The sequence below is a fragment of the Gymnoscopelus microlampas genome, assembly GCF_963454915.1.
Source record: "Gymnoscopelus microlampas genome assembly, chromosome: 8".
NCBI lineage: Eukaryota > Metazoa > Chordata > Actinopteri > Myctophiformes > Myctophidae > Gymnoscopelus > Gymnoscopelus microlampas.
In genome coordinates, this window is record NC_139945.1 from 14,540,510 (window position 1) to 14,564,784 (window position 24,275).

General features: G+C 41.9%; 1 protein-coding gene across 3 annotated transcripts in view; it reads right to left on the reverse strand.

The window, feature by feature from the left end:
- fndc3a (fibronectin type III domain containing 3A) overlaps positions 1 to 24,275 on the reverse strand; it is a 120,200-nt gene that overhangs the window by 38,773 nt on the left and 57,152 nt on the right. For all 3 annotated transcript variants that reach the window (XM_084065219.1, XM_084065220.1, XM_084065221.1), the window contains 6 exons: positions 18,891 to 18,967; positions 13,074 to 13,311; positions 10,775 to 11,125; positions 10,551 to 10,609; positions 3,852 to 4,018; positions 950 to 1,009 (listed from right to left, as the gene is read on the reverse strand). In XM_084065219.1, the coding sequence (XP_083921345.1) occupies positions 950 to 1,009; positions 3,852 to 4,018; positions 10,551 to 10,609; positions 10,775 to 11,125; positions 13,074 to 13,311; positions 18,891 to 18,967 (952 nt within the window). The remainder of the gene's footprint in view (positions 1 to 949; positions 1,010 to 3,851; positions 4,019 to 10,550; positions 10,610 to 10,774; positions 11,126 to 13,073; positions 13,312 to 18,890; positions 18,968 to 24,275) is intronic.

Sequence of the window (24,275 nt, forward strand, 5' to 3'; positions counted from 1 at the left end):
TTAATTGTGTTTTTGTCATTGAACACTGTAACATATGAATACAAATGACATTCCTGTTTGCCATTTAGGCTTCGTAATCAAAAATTGCACAGGGCGGATATGACAAATAACTTAAATACACAGAGAAATTACTGCCACTTTTTATAAATCTTTACTCTCTCAACTTTTTTATTTTATTGTGGAAATAGCTGATCTACAAGCTTACAATGCGTTGTAGAAGCTTGTAGATCTGCCATTTCTGCCTTTTTAATATTTGAAAATGTATGAAAACTTTTCAACATGGAAACGATTATGCAAAAATAATTGCGATTATCATGCCAAAATAGGGATGCCAGGTTGAAAGTGGTTAAGTCTATCTGTGGCTTTTATACATATTTAGCCAATGAAAAGTATTAAGAAGAGCTTGTGACCAAAATAATGACTACATTGGATCCATTGCAACACAGGCTCTTTTCTCCATTTTGTGGAAAGTAATGGTTTTGCAAAAGGTTTCTGCCCGACAGTAACGACATCGTCGCTGTCGGACAGAAACCTCTCATCTCCACATTCAAACTTTTGGTGTTTTTTTCGTACATTAACGCCCTACTTGATCACACTACAGTGTCACACAAATGACTCAAAAATAGCAGATCCACAAGCACGAAAAGCGTCTCGAGCTTGTGGATCGGCTACATTTTATTTGAGAGGTTACACGTTTCACCCGACAGACGATATATATATAACAAGCACACTGTCAGATCAGGTCATACAGAGCGTGCAACATTACAGTATAACACAGCTGGTAATGTAAGGCAATTCTCCTAATGGCTCGAACCACACATCTGAAAAGCCATGCTTTGAATGCCAGGTCGAGCACAGGTTTCCAAAAGTCACGTTCAAGCACTTTCAAGGATATTGCAGTATACCAGTATACATCAATACAAATAAAATAAATAAGATATATGCCAACCTGACATGATAGTCTGTTGCTGGTCGAAGATCTTCTAATGTTGCACTTAGTTCTTCTCCACTGCATCAAGGGAAAAGAAGACAAAAAATACATAGGTTACCAAAAGGAACATGGTCTATGACTCATCCTTGGACCCCACATTGAGAACCACTGGAATAGAGGGCCAGACATGTATTACTGCAGCTCGCGAAAAGAAAAAGACAATTTCTGAGGGAGTCAGCTAATCTGCTCAATTCCGCTTCGAGTCTGCTCAGTTTCTCGGGCATACACTGTCCCTGGGGAAAAGTGGTGGTGGTTGTGCTGCTGACAGCCCGGCAAATTGGAAAGCGAGCCAAGTCGCCTTGACTCATCTGGCTGTCCACTGGTCAGATATGCGCGTTGTGAGTGTCAATCAGCTGGTCCTGTTCGCACATGATCTGTCATCAAAGGGCTGCGTCAAAACAAACAGCTGTCAAAACAAACACAAGTCCATGCTCCCTCGCAACAATGGCACTAATGAACTTTTATTTCCAGCGGGGTCACGTCAAAAAAATAGGACAGTCAACACCTGGTCAAGACATGAGCGCCAGGCATTTAAATGACGTGCACTGTTTAAGGCGGCGATGATAGCACTTGACGCCTCGTTTGAATACTGTCACACATCTCCCTAATCAGCTGCTTCCAGCCCAGCTGCTTGAAATTCAGGGCACAGAGGTAATGCGTTGTCACATTAAATGATTTATAGTGGTTTAAGACCATTTAAACAGCAGCTCACAGGCCACATTAAATTAATTATCTTAATTGCTATGTAAGCCTCATAAAACTTCATTTTTATTTTGTGTTAACTACTTTTGATCTTTTTAATTTCTCTCCCCAATTTAGTCATTATGCCAGTTCCTCCTGTGTGTATAGTCGCTGTCAGTGCCAACCCCTACTGTTGGTCTAGGGAATGTGACTTGGCTTCCTCAAGGAGCAAACAAGCAACATTATGCTTTGGAAAATGGGCAGCATTAACTCATTAACTGCCATGGACAAATTCATTCGTCAAATTCTGCTATGGCCCAGCCTGCCAAGGACGAGTTTGGATTATTTTTTTTTTTCAGACAGAACCAGAGATAACGCCATCCGAAGATGTGCTGCTCCATTCACTCCCTGGTTAACTTATTGCTTAAAAATGCTCTATCTCGGCTCCTGTGTACTTTCTTTTTACACTACAGTATATATTTTTGGCAAAACATGCTATTTTCAACTTGCCACAAGTTGGGTAATTATTTTTCCCCCATTCTACGAGACCCCTGTGTGTGTAATGAGAGGATCACCGTGCGGATAGCATTCACAGAAAATATTCCATGATTTTTCAAAGGTTGATAAAATCGCTCGTTTTCGCTGGCAGCAGCGTAACACTATTAGACTATTACTCTGGCAGTTAAAGAGTGTCAAGTCAGTGAGTTGTAGGTCAATAAGTCAAACATGCCCGATCATCGGTATGGTCCTTTTGTTTTTTTTTATTTAGAGTAGCCAATTACCTTTATCCCTTTTTGCCACTGCTGCTGTACCCTACTGACTCACCTGCCAGTGGGGAGCACCCACCGGGAGTCCTACTCCTCCAACGCAACATTCCTCACTGACAGGCGCCACCCTAGCCCATAGGAGACGCAAGTGCACATGACACCCGGCTTCCCTCCCCCAAACACGGCAAATTGCGTTTGTATCTAGACGCTTGTCTGAGCCGGGATGCACCACGGTGGATTGGAACCCCTAAACTCAGCGGTGGAGTACAGGTACTTACAGTAACACCTGCTGTTCAGCCTCATGTGACTCTTATGCCTAATTTATACATACGCTGTTGTCCCACGCAAACAAATAAAAACTGAGCTACAAGATCACAATGCATTGTAAGCATGGATTAAAGCAGAATAAAATCTCACGACTGAAAATGTTTGTAAGACAAGGTCCTAATGTGCAACTTGTGAAACAGTATGAAAGGAGATCCCCAGATTCCCCACACACTAGCGCGGATTCTTAAACAATGAACACAATTATGTCAAATTATGATGTTCTAGTAATATTGTTCGTGCTGTTAACCAGGTAAATAAATCACAGATTGAGGCTTTAAGCTTTGCTTTTAGATTAAATATCCACCACTATTAAGATTTTGCGGTGCGGGTCACATGCGCACGATTTTTATTAATAATTAATTGAACTACTCTAAAACAACAGTAACAACACACTCTACCAGCCTCCAGTGGTGGAAAATATCAGATCTACAAGCTCACAATGCCTTGCGTTTGTAGATCTGCTATTTTCACATGGTTACATGGTATGTTTTATAATAATAATCAAAATCTACAAAGTAACTCGTAAGTAAAGTTTTCAAATAACTGTAGTGGAGTAAAAAGTACAATATTTGCCTCTGAGATATAGTGGAGTTACTGGAGTAAAAGTAAAAGTATTAGAAATTGGAAATACTCGAGAGTCAAGTGCAAATACCTCAAAATTGTACTTAAGTACAGTTCTTGAGTACATGTACTTAAAGACGTATGCCAAAATCGATTTGAAAAAAATGCTTTTCACTGTTCTCAGGTCAAATATTGATATGCGATTAAAATGCGATTAATGGCCCCTAATTAATTAGATTATGTTTTTTAATCGAGTCCCGGCCCTAATAATAACCGAAACTATTTTCGCTGCGCAACAAGCTTCCATAGAAGACATGATGGCTTCTATGGAGTCCAAATGACTGTCATGACGACTGAGAACTTTAATCCATGAGATAAGCTATTTTTGGCGAGGGACACCGGCGTTCAACTAAGCACAATGCCAAATGTATGCTCCGTGGTGCACCGTAAACAGCACACCTAGGACGACGCCTTTGTGCAACAGAAAACACAAACTCAAATCAGGCTCCACGGCTCCCGCTCACCTGTACGTGCTCTTGTACTTCCCGTCTTTTCCGCTGACGGAGATGCAGACCTCGTAGCTGAAGGGTTCCGGAGGGCTGGCGTCATCGTCTGCACTGCCTTCCTGGCTCTCTGGCCTGGTGGGGGCGCTCCAACTCAGCGACGCCCCTCTGGCTTGGATGTCCGACACCTAGCGGCGGTAGAGGTGTCAGGGTGAGCTCAGTCTCACACGTTCATGACATTAGAACAGTGGTGCTCACTAGTGATGTGCTGGTCGGGTTTTTTCATGACCCGCCCCGCCACGGAACCCAACCCGCCTCAACCCGCCCCGCGAACCCATATATAAATCTATGGCTCAACCCGCCCCGCGACCCGCGGGTCGTACCTATAATTCTGTAAAATCATGAAGGTTAGAAAATAATCTTCAAGTGTATTCAAACTGTTTTATTGTTATTATTCTTACTAGACCATACCCGGTGAAGGGCGCCCTTCACCATACCCGGTGAAGGGCGCACGTCCCCTCGTATATATATAAAAATTTGCTATATAAAAGAGCAAAATAGGCTTGCTATTTTCTGTTGCCCTGCAGCAGGCTTGAGTATATTTTTGATGGCATTTTACACCAGTAACAACATTAATCAGAGAATCACACGTCTTTGTCACAACTCGTGTTTTGTCTTTTTTAACCAACACAGTACAAAGTACTGGACACACAGATGACACACAGGTCATAGATGACTCAGGTCATAAACCTGGAAATACAGGAAAATAAACATTGTATTACCATATATTCATAGCATATATGATTCACAATTAAACAGCAGGTAATGTAGCACAGTCTATCACAGTAGAACCGAAATAGCAGAAAATGACTACAATACCCATGAGGCATTCTGAACCATGAGCCAACAACGCGTCGCCCCAGCTACCATTAAGTTACAGTGTCCAAATTACAATACACAAAATACACCAAAATAATACTTTTCAATGGACTACTTGGGTAGCACTGATAATATTAACCACAGTAAGGTTCATAAAGTGTGTTGATGAAACGTTTACATTGTTGATTAAGTCACGATGACGACGTTAGCATTAGCGTTAGCCGCATGCTAGCGCCAAACGTCCGTTAGCTTAGCTTAGCATCACGCTAACGGCTCATAGTAACTTGGTTTGGCTAATAAACATTAATCCCAACTAACGCCAACACAGTAATGCAGGGGTCGGCAATAGGCGGCCCGCGGGCCGAAATTGTCCCCCCAGAAATAATATCTGGCCCGTGAGATAATTTTGAAAAAAAAAAAAAAATTTTTTTTTTTTTTTTTACAAAAATATTTTTTGATTTTTTTTTTGGGGGCAGGGATTTTATTTTTATACAGTATCAGACCGATATCTATTATATCCAAATACAGAAAGATACAGTATGAATGATTTACTGAAAAGTGTTATAAAAAAAGTATTAAAAATTAATGTTAAAATAATTATAAATACTTATTTCATAGAACCTGAACCCACTTTTGAAATCATGCACTCATAAACACGATGCATTTTAAAGGATTTATAACATTTTATAGCTAGATTAGAGGAAAATGAAGAAGAAAAAAAAAATCACCAGAAAAATCGCCTGTGCTGATATTTAAACCGGAAAAAATGTTGATTTATATTGGTCAAACAGAACCGAATTAGACCCAAATTAGACCCGAATTAGACCGAGTTAGACCCGAATTAGACCCGAAAAATTTTGCGCCCGCGCGCAAAAGCGCGCGGGCGCGTGTTGTGCACGCACATGCACGCGCGCTGCGCGCGCGTGCATGTTCGCGGGGAGGCCCGGCCCGCGATGGAATGTCTGGGAGTGATATTGGCCCTAGGCTTATCTCAATTGCCTACCCCTGCAGTAATGGATGTAAACATACACAGACATGCCTTGGACATTATTATCAGGTTGCATGTTGGTGGTATGGGGTTCGTTTGGTTTGGCCTCGTTTTCATAGACCTCGTTGCTTGTTTCTCTCGCGAAACCTGTGGCCATGTTTCCCATTGAACCCGGAAAAAAAACCTACGTCCGCTGCCACTACTGCTCCCGGTTTGGCTACAATGGGAAACATGGCCACAGGCTGACTAAATAAGCGATTTAAACGGGTAGTTTCGCTGGCGACCTAAAATATTATGCAGCCGACCAAACCTTAAACATCCGTGCGGTTTAGAATCTACCATTAGTTTTGGGATACGATGTATACAAAAGGGTAAACAGCGGAGCCTTGGCGGACGTTCGCCCGATCCTGGAAGAGAACGACATAGAACCGTTCTTTATGGAGCTAATGTGCATCGTGTGTGGGGAAACAAATCTGGAGTGTTTACTTTCCACAGCAGAGAGTGGGCGGGGTCTATGGTGTAGAGTCGGTGTTGCCATGTCCGCCGATTGTAAGCGCTTTAGGGCCAATGTTGGTGTTATAGGGTTCGTTTGGTTTGGCCTCGTTTTCATAGACCTCGCTGCTTGTTTCTCTCGCGAAACCTGGCACACAACGACGCATGCGCAGTTTGATCGGAGACCCAAGACCCCATCCACCCACCCACCCACCGTCAGGTTACTAGAATTATAGTAGGATTCTTATTAGGAATAAAGACAAAACAAGAGCATGTGATTCTTTTTTTTTTGGTGTGTGAGAGCGGCTGACCCTCTCACCCGCAGCCCGCATGATTGCCTCTGAAATCCTGACTCGACCACCCGCGCCGCGGGTTGACCCACGGGTTGACCCGCGGGTTACGGGTCGGCCCGCTCATCACTAGTGCTCACACTTTTTCATATCGAGGACCCCCAAATTAATATGTATTTGGTCGTGGATTACCATCTGAAAATATTTTGTGCCATGGATAAGGTTTGTGTAGTTAAAATGTTTTTTTATCAGCAAACTGATTTTAATGCTATATTAACTTGTTTTTGCTGAGGACCCTGTTGAACCTCGTTATGGTCCCTGGACCCCAATTAGGAGAACCACTGCATTAGAAAGCAGCTACAGGTTGAATAAATCCCTTCGTTCGTGTTTAAGATGCAATCTACGTATCCCCCCCCCCCCCCCCAAGGGAAAGCCCTGTCTGCAAGTTGAAAATCGTGAATGGAGAAAGAAAAAAAAAAGAAAACACATTCCCAAGCATCATTTGGATGCATACGTGCCAACTGCTCTTGATAAATTAATTCAGCACATTACCCTCTAAATCACTGGTTCTCAAACTTTTCAGGCCATCACCACCCAAAAGAATCATTTTTGAACAGGGGACCAAACACCCTGACAAGCACATGGAATTGTAGGAGTTGAGGAGTCATTGTATTTTAGGAGTCATTTAGTTTGACTCGGTTCCGCAGATAAATAGAGTGAAAATAGCCGATATACAAGATCGTCTATTTTCAAATTGTTTGCCTCTTTCTTGGGTAATGTTTGACCATTTTTTATAGTATAGTTTGTTGATTATTTATTTTATTTTAGAGGTATTAAAGGGGTCCTGAATTTAAAAGTCCTTAAATTGTCACTTTAGAAATGTGCAAATGCCCATATACACTTATACTGCCTTTACTGTAGTAGCAAAGCAAAGATGACTGACTTTGAGGTTCCCTAACGCAGAGGTCATTCCTATTGTCAGAGCTGCTATGCAAAGGGTTGGTGTTTTTCTTTCCGTTTTTGAAGGGAGGGGAGTGTGTATGTGTGTGTGTGTGTGTGTGTGTGTGTGTGTGTGTGTGTAAAAATAGCCTATTCCATGCCGCGGGAGCGATTCGTTGTGTGGAAGAACTCAACCGGGTCAAGTGTGTGTTGTGTGCGCCTCCGTCCCAGGCCCAGTACCTCCTCTGCAGCTCCCGACGGTTCACATCAAACTGCGCTTTAACCATCGTGATGTGACGTGAAAGCCGACCCTTCGCTGTGATTTCACATGTTTCATACTCCCCCCCCCCCCCCCCCCCCCCGACAACCTTTCAAAAACACTTGTTTTGGTACTTTTACAAGGAGCCCACGGACGTTGGCGGGGGTGGGGGAGTGGTACAAATCACATCTTATATAAGGTCAAGGGAGTTTCAGTTCTACTAGCTGAACTGTGAAAATGTACAACTGGCCTTCACAGAGCACAGGAGTCAGATTGAACGCCTCTCATATTGTTCTGAGCACAGCTGTGCGCTCAGCTCCATAAACACAAGGCAGACCAGAGACGATTCCCAGAAGACTGAACTAGAATTATATCTACATTAGCTCAGTGTATGACATGACATTAATATAAGTGAGGGGGGGGGGGGGGTTTGAGATGGGGGGGTCTGCGGCCCCCCATCGACATATCTAAAAATGTTTTCTAAATCCTAACAGTATGTTGCTGTATCAGTGGTGCTCCAACTTTTTCCATGTCAAGGACCCCTAAAATGATATGTATTTGCTTGCGGACCCCCATATCAAAATATGTTGTTCCAGGGACCCACAGAAGCACAGATCGGAGTTAAGGACTTTTCATGCACAGTATATAGTCACTGCTGTCAGTTGGAAACCTCAGATGTCCATATGTCTGTTTCTTTTCAGAATTCAAATTTAAAAAATTGAAAATCTACAAGCTCAAAACACGTCGCAATGACACACATTTTGAGCTTGCAGATTGGCTATTTTTGCTACAACGATATATATACATATCATTTATAGAAAGTAACTGTATCTTTTTTTTAGGGGGGGGGGGGCTTTATGCCTTTATTGACAGGACAGTAGGCTGACAGGAACTGGGGAGTGACATGCAGCAAAGGCCGTCGGGATCGGGACTCGAACTCGCGCGACACGATGTCAGGCTACACTAGTGCCTACAGGCTACACTACGCCAGCGGTCCAGGCCAAAGTAATTGTATCTTGTGGCAAAATAAGTGGCGTAACGCGACAAGAGAGGGAGGCGGAGAACGAAACAGGAACTAATGACCATCGTTGTTGAATAATTAGCAGATGCAGATGTTTGGCGGTACGTTTGGGAATAGATATTCTCCCATGGACTACAGTCAGCAGGTTCGATTCAATTAGCTACTGTAGCCGTCAGCAAGAATTCATCAGAGACGCCGATAGGATGCTTAACCCATTAAGACCTGGAACGCATCTGTGTCACTTTTTGATTTGAGCTAAAAAAAAGCATTATTTTACACTTTGGCTATTCAAAAATAGCAGATATACAAGATCATAGCTACGAGCTTGTAGATCTGCTATTTTTTGAAAAATCGTGAAAGTGTGTGCAGATCTTTGAATATATATTCTTTTAAAGCGAACATTTGTAACTCAAATCTTTGCATCTGGGGGGTCCCTGGAACTAAATATTTTGAGATGGGGGGTCGGTGGCCAAATACATAATTTTGGGGGTCCTTGACATGAAAAAGTTTGAGAACCACTGATATAACATATACGTTTTTTTCAGAAAACTGTTGGGATTTAGAAGACATTTTGTAGAATCGGCTTCAGGTCTTAATGGGTTAATGACAGACATTAGCATCTTTTACATTAAATGATGAATGGCTGGGTGAACAGCTCATGTGATTATCACATGTGCATATCGTCTCTGTCGGGTGGAAACCTCATTATGCCCAAAACTGTTACTTTTCAGGATTCAAATTCAAAAACGGCAAAAGTAGCAGATCGACGAGCTCAAACGCGTCGCTTCGCACCACATTCCGAAGCTTGTAGATCTGCTACTTTTGATGCTTTTGTACGACGCTGTAGGATGGATCAAGCAGGGCGTGAATTTACGGTACAACACAGAAAGTTAGAATATGGCGATAACAAGGTTTTTTTTCTGCCAGACAGAAACGATATAAAGAGACATGTGCACATCATATTGTCGCTGTCGGGCAGAGTTTTTCCCCCCCCCGTAAATGAACGCCCAACTTCGTCACGCTACAGTGTCACACAAAAGTAGCAAAAATAGCCGATCTCACACAGAACTTTATTTTAACCCATTAAGACCTGAAGCCGATTCTACAAATGTCTTCTAAATCCTAACTAAATCCTAAACTAAAAAAAATATATAAAAAATATTTTTTCATGATTTTTCAGAAATAGCAGATCTACAAGCTCATAGCGCGGCACTCGGTGCCGCGCTATGAGCTTGTAGATCTGCTATTTTTGAATAGCCAAAGAAATCTAAAGTGACACAGATGCGTTCCAGGTTTTAAAGGGTTAAGTTAAAGTGAAAGTGGTCAAGTCTATCGTGAATAATATTAAAAAAATAATAACTACATTGGATGCATTAGGAACACAGTCCACCCCCCCCTCCCATTTCTTGAAAGTTTTTAGTTTTGGACATACAAGGTTTTCCACCCGATAAAAAATAGGACCTGCTCGACCTAAACATGTATGACGATTCTCGTCTTCAGTGCTTGTTATTTGTTTTTGTACTCCAAATATTTGGCTACGTGTCACATTACAAGTTGGCTGAGTTGGACCCGTTGCATATCTAAAAAGGGGGGGGGGGGGGGGGGGGGTTGAGCATCAAAATGGATGCAAATGGAGCATCAAGCCAAGCATCAAATGGATGCGTGACTGCTGTTAACGCTTGATAGCTAATTACCTTCTTTAACAAGCCTCAAAACAACCACCCCCCCCCCACCCCAAAAAAAGAAAAGTCTGGATCTCACACTCACACTGCTATGCCTTCATTTGTAAAGATGCGATTAATATCACATGTTAGGGATAGATATGATGCAGACGGCGGGTAGGAATACTAACCACTGGTTTAGAGATGGTACTCAGTAGTGCTTGTAGAGCCTGGGCTTCCTCATCCAGCACTGAAAACACATGAGAATGATATTAAAACAGAGCCTGGGCTTCCTCATCCAGCACTGAAAACAAAGGTACTTTTACTTTAAGTAAAGAATTTGAGTACTTTTTCCCACCAATGAGCCCTAGCACAGAGCTCATTATGACTCCTCTCTCTCTCTCTCCTTCCTTACCTCCCAGCTCGCCGTTCTTGCCCCTGCCGCCGCCGGCCTGCCTGTCGGAGCCAGTGGCGGCCTGCCCACCGTGCTGCTCGCCCTCTGGCCCTTTCCCCACCCCGTTGTGGATGTCCGCCGCGGTGGTGGTGGTGGTGGGGCTGCCGCGCGTCTTCTGCGGCGAGGAAGGGGGGCTGTCCTTCAATTGCCCCCCTCCTCCTCCTCCTCCTCCTCCTCCTCCGACACCTCCCCCGCACCCTCCCTGCCGCTCCTTCAGCTTCTTCTGCAGACGCTCGTAGGTTTTGCTCGTCCGCTCGTCGCGGTGGACGAACGGCAGCGGCCGGCCGTGTTGGCCGTGGGAATCTGCTGAGACTGCCCAGAGAGAGAGAAGGGAGGGAGGGAACACACACACACACACACACACACACACACACACAGAGGGAGATGTGTTACGGGCAGTGATTCTAGCTACCTTTTAAGATTTCAAGGACCCCCGGTTTGATATGCCTTAGGCCACAAAACCCCCATTTGATACCTTTTTCTTAACCCATTAAGACCTGAGGCCGCATCTACAAAATGTCTTCTAAATCCTAAATGTTTTTTGAAAAAAACCTATGTTGCTATGTCAGTGGTTCTCAAACCTTTTCATGTCAAGGACCCCCAAACTGTATATGTATTTGGCTGCGGACCCCCCTAGTTTGTTCCAGGGACCCCACCCCCATCAGCAAATATTTGAGTTACAAATGCTTGCTTTAAAAAATATATATATTCAAAGATTTGCACATGTTTTCACGATTTCTCAAAAATAGCATATCTACGAGCTCATAGCGCAGCACTCGGTGCCGCGCTATGAGCTTGTATATCTGCTATTTTTAATAGCCAAAGTGTAAAATAATGCTTTTTAGCTCAAATGAAAAAGTGACACAGTTCCAGGTCTTAAAGGGTTAACATCTCTGGGACCCCATGCAGTCTACACAGTAAAATCCTCAGAGTTACAAAACTGTAAAGGGGATGATAGTGTCTTATCAATACAACATTATGAACAAAAATGAACAAAATGTTCATGGTTGGAGAATATCTAAGGGTGTGTTATTTACCGGTAAATGACGCTCGTTTTCAGATGTCAGATTTATCAAAGCTCCGACCAAATGTACGCTAGGACTGGATGTATAGGATCACTTGATAAATGTCACTTGGACTTTGGTGTAAGGCGAAATATAGGCAAACATATAAGCTGTTTTTTACACTCCATTGATAAATGAGGGCCAATATGTCCATTATGGTAACTTATTAGGGCCTGCGTCATACTGCATTCATGCATTTTGATGTTTGATGGGATAACGTCTGTGGCAGTCCTTTATAATGCACAGGCTTTGAATTTGATATTAAGAAAATAGGAAGTAGATATTTCAATGTGTTCTGTGTACGGATCCCTAGCATTATGGAAGCGTCTTTGTGAGAAAAGTACTAGAGGCAGACTGGCAATGTGAAGTATTTACATGCCCGTATGAATGAATGGTTTTTGCATTTTGGTTATGTCTGAGCACCCAGCTGATAAGATTATTATGATGCGTTTCATGAACCATTAGTTGAGAGCTCTACCATCTTTCATTCCAGGACGCCATTTAGGATGAAAGAAACATACTGTGTAAAACCTTCAAGTGGATGAAGATGGAGAAGACTGAAGATGGACAAATCTGGCTGCAGATGGAGAATTATTTCTTTGATGTACAGTAATGGACTCAAAACTCAGTAATACAGTAGCTACAAATGCATGGAGATGGCATGTGATGGACGGACTGCACTCAAAATTCATTTGTTTGATCTGCTCTTTTATGTTGATTTGCCACTGAAAAAGTAGCGATGTAGCCAAACTACCCAGCTATATGGTTAAAACATTTAAATAAAGAATAGCTGAACAACATGAAAGCTACATCATTCATAAAGTAGTGAGAACTTTAAAAAGTCTATTTTGAAGCCAATACTTTTGTATTTTTACAGTACTAGTACAATTTTAAATACAGGACTTTTACTTGAAACAGACAATTTCTACATCGTTGTATTGTTACTTTTACTTAAAAGTACAAAATCAGAGTACTTCTTCCCACAACGGTTAGGCGAGGCGACAATGTGATACTTCATCGTTGCTACCATGTACGAGAGAGAGGGAGGGAGAGGGAGAGAGAGAGACAGAGGGAGAGAGAGAGACAGAGGGAGAGAGAGAGACAGAGGGAGAGAGAGGGACAGAGGGAGAGAGAGGGACAGAGGGAGAGAGAGGGAGAGAGAGGGAGAGAGAGGGAGAGAGAGGGAGAGCACTCACCCTGCTCTGAGTAGATGTGAGCTGGGTGGTACTGGGAGATGTACTGGGAGCCCATGTCGCCCACGCCGCCCGCCATGCCCGTGTACAGGTGGGGCGGCGGGGGCATCATGGCGGGGTGCGGGATGAAGGCAGGCAGGTGGTGGGGTGGCGGGTGGTGCAGAGGCGAGTGGCCGCCCGGGTGGAACTCCGGCTGCTGAGGTAGGACCAGAACCCGGCGGACTCCATTCTCCTCTAAGACCTGCTTTTTTTTTGGGGGGGGGGGGTGTAAAGATGGGAGGTGGGGGGGACATTAGCAAGCACGTGGAATCAAGCTCAAGAAAATCACTCATGACTGAAACATTTTGCCAGGTGGAGTCCTAACCCTAACAGTTTTTTGAAAAAAAAAAAAACGGAAAAATATTTTTTCAATATTTTTCAAAAATAGCAGATCTACAAGCTCATAGCGCGGCACTCGGTGCCGCGCTATGAGCTTGTATATCTGCTATTTTTGAATAGCCAAAGAAATCTAAAGTGACACAGATGCGTTCCAGGCCTTAATGGGCTAATCTGTGATTTGTCAAACAGCAAGACAGTTGTCCCACACACACTACTAGCGTTTAATTCCTAAACAATTTGTAGAATTATAATGTTTAGGTATTATCGTTCCTGCTGTTCTACGTACAGGACAGCCACAACCAGTTGAGGAACATCGCAGATTGAGGATTTAACCGTTGCAATATATGAAATATCCGAGACCATTAGGGTTTATGGAAAATGCTCCTGAACATGTATGTGATTGCTCGTTTTAAACCCTGGTTTTAAAGTTGTTAAGACAAACTCCAGACTAGAAAAAGTGCTTCTCTGAGCACCGGTCTCCGCCAGGTCAGGTAGGTTATTGTGGGCCAGCAATGTTCGGAATTCGCCAATCAGGATGGAATATGAAAAATCGTACGAATCCGTCTCGATTACTTGACTATAGAGATAATATGTACCGATTTGCGTGATATTTGGACACAATTTGTAGGAGTAAAAACCGGCCTCCTGGTGGCGCTATAATAGGGCAATGTTAAAAGGGGGGCATTTGTTCCTCAACGTAATGCGAATGTGTGTGCAAAGTTTCACCACAATCGGACGTTGTGTTCATGATTTGAGTCATTTTGTTCAAAACGGGACACTTCTGCAAACTATAGATGTCAAACTTAGCCAATCAGGATGGAACATGATACATCAAACAGATCCGTCTTGATCACATGACTACAGAGATCATTTGTACCGATTTGCGTGAAATATGGATACAATCTGAAGGAGTAATATAAAAAGATTTGTTTTACATAAGTCGGCCTCCTGGTGGCGCTATAAAAAGCCCATGTGAAAAAATTGGGGCAGAGGTTCTGCTCTGGCATCCAGGGAGTGTGTGTGCACAGTTTTGCAGCGATCAAGCCAACGGTGCCGGAGATTAGCTGTTCACAGAGAGAAGGACAGACGGACTGATGGACTGACGGACGCACAGGGTGAAAAACATGCCTTTCGGCCTGGCGGAGACAATAACAGTTATTTAGTTTTGAGTCTGAGGAGACTTGGATGTGTTGCGCTGGGCGGGCAATGTAGCTTCAAGGAAAACAAAAATTAAATACTAAGGGACAGGTCGATTTTTAAAGAAGTACCCCTGGAGAAAATGTATGTGCCCTGATCTTAAATGCCATGACCCTCCATTTGACAAAAAAAATAATCAATGACCCTCCCCAAGTGATTAAAAAAAAAAGATTAACCCTCCCCAGGAGTGTCACGATATATTGTCCCACGACATACCCTATCGTGATATTAAAATGTGACAATAGGTATTGTCATGATGTCATACTGTATCGTAATCTTTTTTTAATGATTATTTTATTTAAAAACAATGATGTATTGACACATCTGAATGCAAGAAAACAATATAACTCTTTGACTGCCAGAGTGATACTGTAATAATGTCAACTCACTGCCAGAGAAAAAGAGCTATTTTTACTGTACCTTTGAAAAATCATGGAATATTTTTGTCTGGAATAATGCTCATAGTGATTTTTGTCAAGGTATGCATGTCTAGAGTTAGAAAATATGTGATAGCCTTTCCCCAATGGTAGCTTTATGGGTGCTATCATGCATTTTATTTTATAACACTAGGCGAAAATTGCATGGGTCAATATATGAAAACATACTACTTAACCCCCCCCAAAAATAAATACAAAAGGTTTTTCAATTGGTTCACCTCACGATTGACATGGAGCCGTCTTTTGACACCTTGCAGGTATGCTGGAATCAGCCATACTGTAACATCTCTATAATGTAATTGTGCATCCTGGTGGGATGCATGTTATACTGTACAGTCATTCTTCAGCTGCATTGCAAAACGGATGCAAGGTTCAGCACTGGAAATGCATATGGTTGCAGCATATGGGGGGCTGACAGGCAAGTTCAGTGGTAAGTCCTGAGTGTATCAGCAGCACTCTTGAAGTGGTTTCTATCAAATGGGCCAAATACATTTGAAGAGATACAGCACCTGGACACTGTGCATCTCCATCCTACTGGCTGACAGTGGGTAGACAACTTCATTCGTCCTACACTTCACATCCACCAGTTTGAATGTGCAGGGAGACACATTGACATTAACTTGTCACCTTTTCTCTCATGACGCACATGATGAAGTACTTCTTCCGTGTGTGCCATGTGCAGTATAGTTGATATCTAACCCAGTGCCTGCTGAAGATGCATGTGCTCCATGCCATAGAGTAGGGGTATTCAACTAGATTAGGCAGGGGGCCACACTTGTAAAATGACTTGAAGTCAGGGGCCACAATGTGGGTGGTTAACCGTTTGTTGTGTGTGCTAAGGGTTCCCAAACTTTTCAGGCTGTACCCACCAAAAATAATCATATTTGAAGTGGGGACCTCCCACCCTGACAAGCACTTAGAATTGTAGGAGCTGAGGCATTACATTTAGTTTGACTAATGTGAGGCATTACATTTAGTTTGATTATACAGATAAATATTGTGAAAATAGCCTAACTACAAGCTTGTGAGCTTGTAGATCAGCTATTTTCACGATGTTTGCCTCTTATGTAATATTTGACAATTTGGCCAATATGGTGTTAAAAAGGTATTTAAAGTAATTCAATTGTAACTTTATAAATGTGCAGATACCCTTTATATACTTATACTGTGTGTTGGTTTGTTTACTGTTGAATGAGAAAACAATGTTACACATTAAGCTAATCATCTGGGGACCCTCCAAAATCATTTGAGGACCCCCCTTGGGGCCCCGACCCCCAGTTTGGGAACCACTGCTATATAGGACACAACAATGGTCATATTCCATTATGATAACTTATTAGGGCTTGCTTCATACTGCATTCATGCATTTTGATGTTTGAAAGGATCATTTCTGTGCCCGTCCTTTATAGTGCACAGGCTTTGATTTGGATATTGAAAAAATAGGAATTAGATATTTCAGTGTTCTGTGCATGCAGCTAGGTCGCTCCGTCCCTGCCATGGAAACGTCTTTGTGAGAAGAAAAGTGAAAGCATGCTGACAAGGTGAAGATTATTTGTTGTTGTGTTTGAGCATCCTGCTGATGATAAGGGCACAAGCTCTAACAATGATCCAATCAGTTCAGATTTAGACCATCATTCATCCCAGGACACTATTGAGGATGAATGAATCATACTGTATAAAACTAGCTAATGGATGCAGAAGAATAATTCTTTCTTTGGCATAAGTACATAATGTGAGCTGCTTGAACACTGTGATCCAAGTGATTTTCTTATGGGTGTCTTTTGAGTTTTACTGGAGTAAAATATCTTTCAAGTAAGATATCTGTACCTTTACTCAAGTATGGTTTTCAAGTACTTTATACACCGATACTACTAACAACTGTACATGTTTAAGGCTGTGGTGCTGATGGATTCTCACTTACACTTCTTAACGCTTTACGGCTAAACGGTTAACTATGAACTATTTTTCTCACAGTCTTGTGGCCACCAACTTCAAGTCATTTTTATAGCTATGGTCCCCTGCCTAATCTAGTTACCCCAGACGTGCTACAACAACAAGCAGCACAGCAGATCTACAGTAGTATATAAGGAAATACATAACGTCCAGAGTGGTGGATGGTCTCCATAATTTACTCACCAAAGATTAGATTTACCCACATTTGGGTTCCTGTAGCAGTGTCTTGACTGCAAATACTGCAGTACTGGTGGGTGTTAATTTGGGACCCTGAGTGAGTCACTAACATTCCTCCATTCTAAATAGTAGCCTATAGAGCTTTATCCCAACCATTTTTCAAAGAGAGAGGGTCAATAATAAAAGAATCAGTTTGAAGTATAATTCTTCATTCGGATTTTGAAAACTGTGTTTTTGCATGAGTGATAACACACAGAAAGCTACCACCGATGCAAGGCTATCACATTTTTCCTATCACTACCCACAAAACACTATGAGAATTATTCCCCTCAGATGATACTGATGACCCCATATTTGGGGTCCTGGCTGAAGGACTACAACGCCTGTTGAAGTTTTGCTCAAATTGTTCAACCACCATCGTTAAGACGCTGAATAGATTTGACTGGGTTGTTCACACTCGCTGTGCGTTGATGGCTTGTTAACGACCGTCATTGATTCTAAATAGACCAAGGTGTTACTTGATTTGAATCCTTTGTATCCTTTGAAATAGAGAGGGGTCATTGACCACTGTTCTGTTGTACTAAAAAAGGTATATAAAAACACACACTATTTTATTAATTCAAAATCGCATGACCCTCCAATGGATTCAAAGTAAAATTACCTGACCCTCCCTTGGACCAAAACTAGAAAGGCATGACCCTCCCCTATTTTCCTCCAGGGACCCCCTTCTGTAAATTTCGACTGGTCCCTAACAGCTCAGAGTATGTGTGAATTAGTTATGCTAAAGTCTACCTAATAGCTGGAAAACAAACATGAGCACTGCTACGATTATGAGAGAAAGCTGCGTCGGTTCTAAGACACAGACCCAGCTGTACTTGGCAGCGGCGTTGCAGTGTTGTCATTTCAATCAGTCAGTCTGTCTTTTGTACATCAGGGGCCAGTTGCACCACCTCACACTAAGTTCAAACTTAGCCTAGTTATAGCTTAAATGGCTTTTAAAAAAGCCATTTAACCCATTTAGCCGGGAAAGTATCCGTGTCATTTTAGATTTCTTTGGCTGTTCAAAAATAGCAGATCTACAAGCTCATAGCGCGGCACCGAGTGCCGCGCTATGAGCTTGTAGATCTGCTATTTTTTTTAAATGTCAAAATGTGTGCAAATCTTTAAATATATATATATTTAAAAACATATATATTTAAAGATTTTCACACATTTTCACGATTTTTCAAAAAATAGCAGATCTACAAGCTCATAGCGCGGCACTCGGTGCCGCGCTATGAGCTTGTAGATCTGCTATTTTTGAATAGCCAAATACATCTAAAATGACAGAGACGCGTCCCTGGATTGAATGGGTTAAGCTATACAGTAACTAGGCTAAGTTTGAACTTAGTATAAGGCTCAAGTTGATAACCGTTCCTCTTTGTGTGTGTGTGTGTGTGTGTGTGTGTGTGTGTGTGTGTGTGTGTGTGTGTGTGTGTGTGTGTCCAAATAGGGCTGATTAATTGCCATACAAATAATTGTGATGAATGATTTCATTGTCTTTTGACATTGAACATTGGAATATTTAAATAAACAACACTTTTTCCATTTGTCTTTGTAAAGCAAAAGTGCACAGGGCAGATGCATGACAAACACGTTTAGCTAAATGTGTGGGAGGAGAAGAGCTGAAGGAACGTGCCTGTGAAACGTATCCAGGAGGCACATAGATTGGAGGCACTGAACCATTTGGAGACATCATGGGAACCTGAGCAGGACCTGGAGAAACAAAAACACAAGCATGTATCGTTAGTCCATTGATATTTGTGAACAATTTCTCGCACACATCCCCCCTACATTGGTGCTGAGCCGAACTGCAACAACACAGTTAAAACATTTAGAAAAGGCTCATAACTCGTTTTTTTTTTTAACTCAGTACAAAACTTTGTTTCTACAAACTAAAGTTTTGATCCTGCTGGATCTACGTCAAGTGTACTTGACGAAGTGGACTTGACGAAACTGTGTTCAAGCAAAAACTGTGTTCGAGCAAAAAAGAAAAGAAAAAAGTAAAGTGAGTTGTTGTGAGCCTTTCTTTTTCAATTTGTTAGTGGATTGACAAGACACTTTTTATTTTTTCAAGAAATACACATTACGCAACTGAAAAAAGTAGAAAGAATTTGTTTGTAGTATGTAGTATCAAATCAGCATATTGTGTCTTTAAGTTAAGAAACTTCACATGACAATACTAAACTTAAAGTCATGCACTGTGCTGGTTCAACAGGTTGTGTGAGCTATGTTGTTTAGATGTTAAAATTGGGATAGTTTAACATTTGAATCTCACTACTTATTAGCTGATGATCTTAACCAGAACAACATGCACACTTTGTAGAATAAGCTTTCACATGATGACATTTTAAGGAACATTGGAGCAGTGACACAGAACAAACCGCAAATGTAAATGCAAGCGCACTTGATACATGTGATCCCAAAAATGTAAGCTAAATATGATCGGGAAAGTCGAGTTTGCTTGACTAGTTAGAAGGCCTGGTGCATATGAACAGATGTTTAAAAGGCAGCAGGCAAAATCTCTCTGAGCCAACCTTAAGACCTCACGCTGGCACAATATCCCTGCGATATACTGTGCACCTTTCAGCGCTTTCAGCCCCATGCCCGAACAACTCCATTCCTAAAATACCTACGAGGGGGAAGAGCTGCCAAAGAAACCACCCTATCCCTTTAAAGAAAAAAGACTACTGGCAAACACAAGGAGAAGACAACTTTAAAAAAGTGCTGATAAAACGACAAAGTTCCTCTGTTGCAGAGAGAGGGGCCAGCGCGGCAGCTTAGCTCAGCTCAGCCTCAGAGAAGTGACAGCTCAGCACAAAGCCTGGGAGAGAGGGAGGCCTTTGCCAAGCTCGCACATTCACACATTCCTTCTTCCAAAAAAAAAAACCTCCGGGGGGAGAATCGCCGGAGGCCCGAAGTCCAGATTAATAAGACAACCGAGCGTAGGGGAGAGATCTGCGGCGCTCAAAACTGACCTCCGGCTTCTCCGGTGGACGGAGGGCTTTCCTTCATGCCGTGTGGACGTGCACTTAAGAGACAGAGGAGCAGAGAGGTGGCTAGTCACTGGACAAGGCCCTGAGTATACGGCCTACAAAAGGCAGCCACTGGCCTCTGTTGCAACGGGAGACTTTGCCCTCCCCCTTCCAGCTCTCCACTCTCACCAGAGACTTCCAGGCTCCACCTTTCAGAGGTGGAACAGAAACGTGCAACAAGTGATCGTGGAAATGCACCTCAGCACAGAGCGGCCATAGTACAGCCAAAACAAGGATGATAATAACACTGACACACAGTCCGTGTTCTCAAAACTCCTGACACCACGGAACCAGGGTGGACTCAACTATTCAGCAAAAAATATTTGAAGACATTTTAGCTGACCCGGAACAAGCGCTACGTGAGTGTGCCGATACACTAATTTCACCAAATGATACGATACGATATTTGGCTCACAACTTCGATACGATATGGATACGCACTTTTTTATTATGAAAATATATGGGGGAGGAAAAAAGTAAATGCAAACAAATAATTCTGTTTTTGCATTATTCAGACATGCAAACTTGTAGCTTTTCAGCTACAATAGCCGTTTTCAATCCAAATAGGGCAATAGTGTGACACCTGACCCGAAAAAAACAACAACACGTTGTCATCCTTTTCACCTCGGGGCTGTTTGCATGCCTGATTATAATGATTGTAAAAAAAAAAAAAAAAAACAACGATATTTTTCCCCCCAAAACGATACATATCGTCACGAAAACGTATCGCGATATATCGTGGGACGATATATCGGCACACCCCTAATAGAAGGCATACGCTATGGGGGACCTTTAAAAGAAAATGACTCCTCTCTGAAGCGTAAAGAGGGTTTACACACCTGCAGAATCCTCAATCAGACATGGGAGGAACAATGCTTGGCAACGTGAGCTTTTCCAGCTGCTTCTAGCCTCATTGAAATGAGGGAGAGATCAGTTCTAAAGAAAGAAACATTTTGCTATGTTAATGTGTCCAAACGTTTTTAAAAGGGGGCCATATTTGAACATTTTAAAATACATTTATGACCTCCTTTCATATAGTACCTTTGGACCATAACAAAGTCACATTCAACTGGATCGCAAAACAAAATATTATTATTCGATTCCCGGCCCTGGCAATGCTATTTCTAAGGGGCCAGGGATTCTGCACAACACCACGATGCCTCAGGGAGGCTTTTCTGGCAGGCTTTTGCTTGAGAATTACAACAGTCAATATTGTGAATTTGATTGTTGTGCGATTACTTGTTCAGTCCCATTTTGCTTTAGATGGCCAAGCCATCTAGAACAGGATGATGAAATGATATCATTCATTGCGTATCTCCCTCTCTCTAAGATGAGACTACTCTGCTTCTGGTTATTACTACATTTTGATATGTGATGACAATCTCTATGTTGACACATACAGTAAACTGCAGTGATAAAAGTATTCACATGTTTTTCTTAAGTAAAAGTATCAATACTGTAACTAGAAATACTCTGTTACAAGTCAAATTCCAGTATTCAAAATGTACTTAAATAAAAGTACAAAAGTATTGGCATCAAAATATAGTTAAAGTACCAAAATTGTGAAAGGTACTCATTGTGCAGAATGTCCCATTTCAAAAGTTCAAAAAGTATAAAAATCAGATCTAGAAGCTCACAATGTGTTGCGATGCGATGCATAAAGAGCTTGTAGATCGGCTATTTCAAATGGCCGGAATCTATAGGGCTGAAGTGGTTAATGTATGTTTTGTAATAATATGCAAAACCTTCCAATACTAGTAACTAAAGTTTTCAAATAATTGTAGTGGAGTAAAAAGTACAATATTTGTCTCTGATATGTAGAGTAGAAGTAAAAGTATTGAAAATTGTAAATACTCCAGTAAAGTAAAAAAAGATCTCAATTGTACTTAAGTCCAGTACCACTGGTATTGCTATGTGCTAGTGCACTTGTCCCACTTTAGAGTGAAGATCTGGGCTCAGTTATTTTCTTTCTACTATGTACTTTATGTTAACATTTTCTCATCTGTGCTTATTGGTGTTAAAAAGGTATTGCAATGTGCACTGTAACTTTTCTGTATGGTTCAGCTGACTGATGTGTTTTTTGTATTGTGTCTTGTCCTTTGTGCTTTCATTTGGGGGGGAAAAAACAAAATAACTGATTCATTGGGCTATATACTGTATGGGGCAATGCAACGATATGTGTTTTTGATATATATGCAAGAAATGCATCTGTCAAAATCCAATAAAAAAAAAGGTATTCCACCAGCTTCTCCGATGTTATTGTGCCTCTGGGAGCATGATGGATGGGGAGATGGGCTGTACAACGTTCTTCTGGTTATTAACTGTTGTGTACTGGTGAGATGAGACCAAGGTGCAACAGCGTTGAGCTGATCAAAGAAATATGAATTCAAGGCAATGTTTCACGATTGTGAAGTTGGGTAACTTTGACTAACGGTAATTGTGCAGCCCTACGAATTTCCCAGCGGGTTGAAAAAGGTCTCACAAAAGAAAAGAAAAAATCACAATTGAGCCAAAAGTATGAAATAATGGTGATATTGATTCATATCACCCAGCTCTGACACAGCAACAGTTTCAGCACTGGTAGGAGATTTCGTTAGCGCCTGCATGGAACTCGGATGAAACGCTTTGTTGAGCGAGTGTGCGCCAATTTTTACCAAAAAGAATAAAGTCGGCACACTGGGTCATGCTCCAAAGCAAAGACATTTATTGCACGTGACGTTTCGAGCCTACCGGCTCTTCATCAGACCAATTTTTACCACCCACGATCTTAGATGGCTGTGTCTTGTTCACTTTCCATGTGATTACCATAGTGGATATTATGGCTGTTAGGCACAACGATCGTGTCTCCATACTTTATTCATTCATTTTCAGAAATGAATGCCCTATTTTAAACTCTGTCGTATTGCATTTGCATAAAAGTCTAAATCTAGCTTGTATATCTGGTACTTTCACCATTTTTGTTTTAACATTTACAAATTCTTACCTGGCCAAAAATAAGGACACCAGGTTCAAAGTGGTTACTGTTGAATATTTAACCAATTCAAAATAACAAGCGCTTGTGACTAAAATACTATAATAACTATCCATTAAAAAACAGGTTCTTTTGACCATTTCCTGACAAGTAACGGTTTTGGACATACAAGGTGTCCACCAGTCAGACAGTGACGATAAGATACTGGCACTTCCTGCTCATCTCTCCTGAGCTCACAAGAACACTGTGTGAGTACAGTGTCTCTGGGACTGTGTGGCACACCTTGGTACTGCTTGTGTTGGAACTAGGGGCTGTGCAATTAACCCATTAAGACCGGGAAAGCATCTGTCATTTTAGATTTTAACCATTATCTTATACTCTGGCTATTCAAAAATAGCAGATATGCAAGCTCATATACTATTTTATTATAATTTGTTGTACAATGGTGGCATACAAAATCATCAAAAACGCATTTTTGCATTGCATTGCAACGCATTGTGAGCTTTTAGATATTTTTTTCATTATATGTCATAATTGTTATCGAGGCAAAAGTTTGAAATAACCGTGATATTGACTTGAAGTCACACATAGCCCAGCCCTAGTTGGAACCAACGCCGATCTCGTGGTATTGCACTTGCGGTTAAGTGGCTCTGTATAAAGTGTGCATCATTTGAATGCCTAAAATAAAAATGCATTTTGTGGACGGCACAACGACTCATGTGTTCCTCTTCCTCTCTTCAACTAAGGGCAGGACTTTGACGGTACTTATCAGGAACCGCAGAACAGACAGCGAGTCGCATCCCTCTCTGACATAAAACACAACAAACTGAAAACAGCGAGACATTGGGGGACGATCGGTATCGATCGAAGCCTCTATAAACAAGACAACAAGCGAAGCCCTGATGGGACTCAGTCTTAGGACAGAAGTGCTACAACAAGTTGAATCAAGGATCAACAAGGTTTTATTTGTAACTCACTCATACAAACACACACAAGCAGGGAAATAGGAATCAGTGTG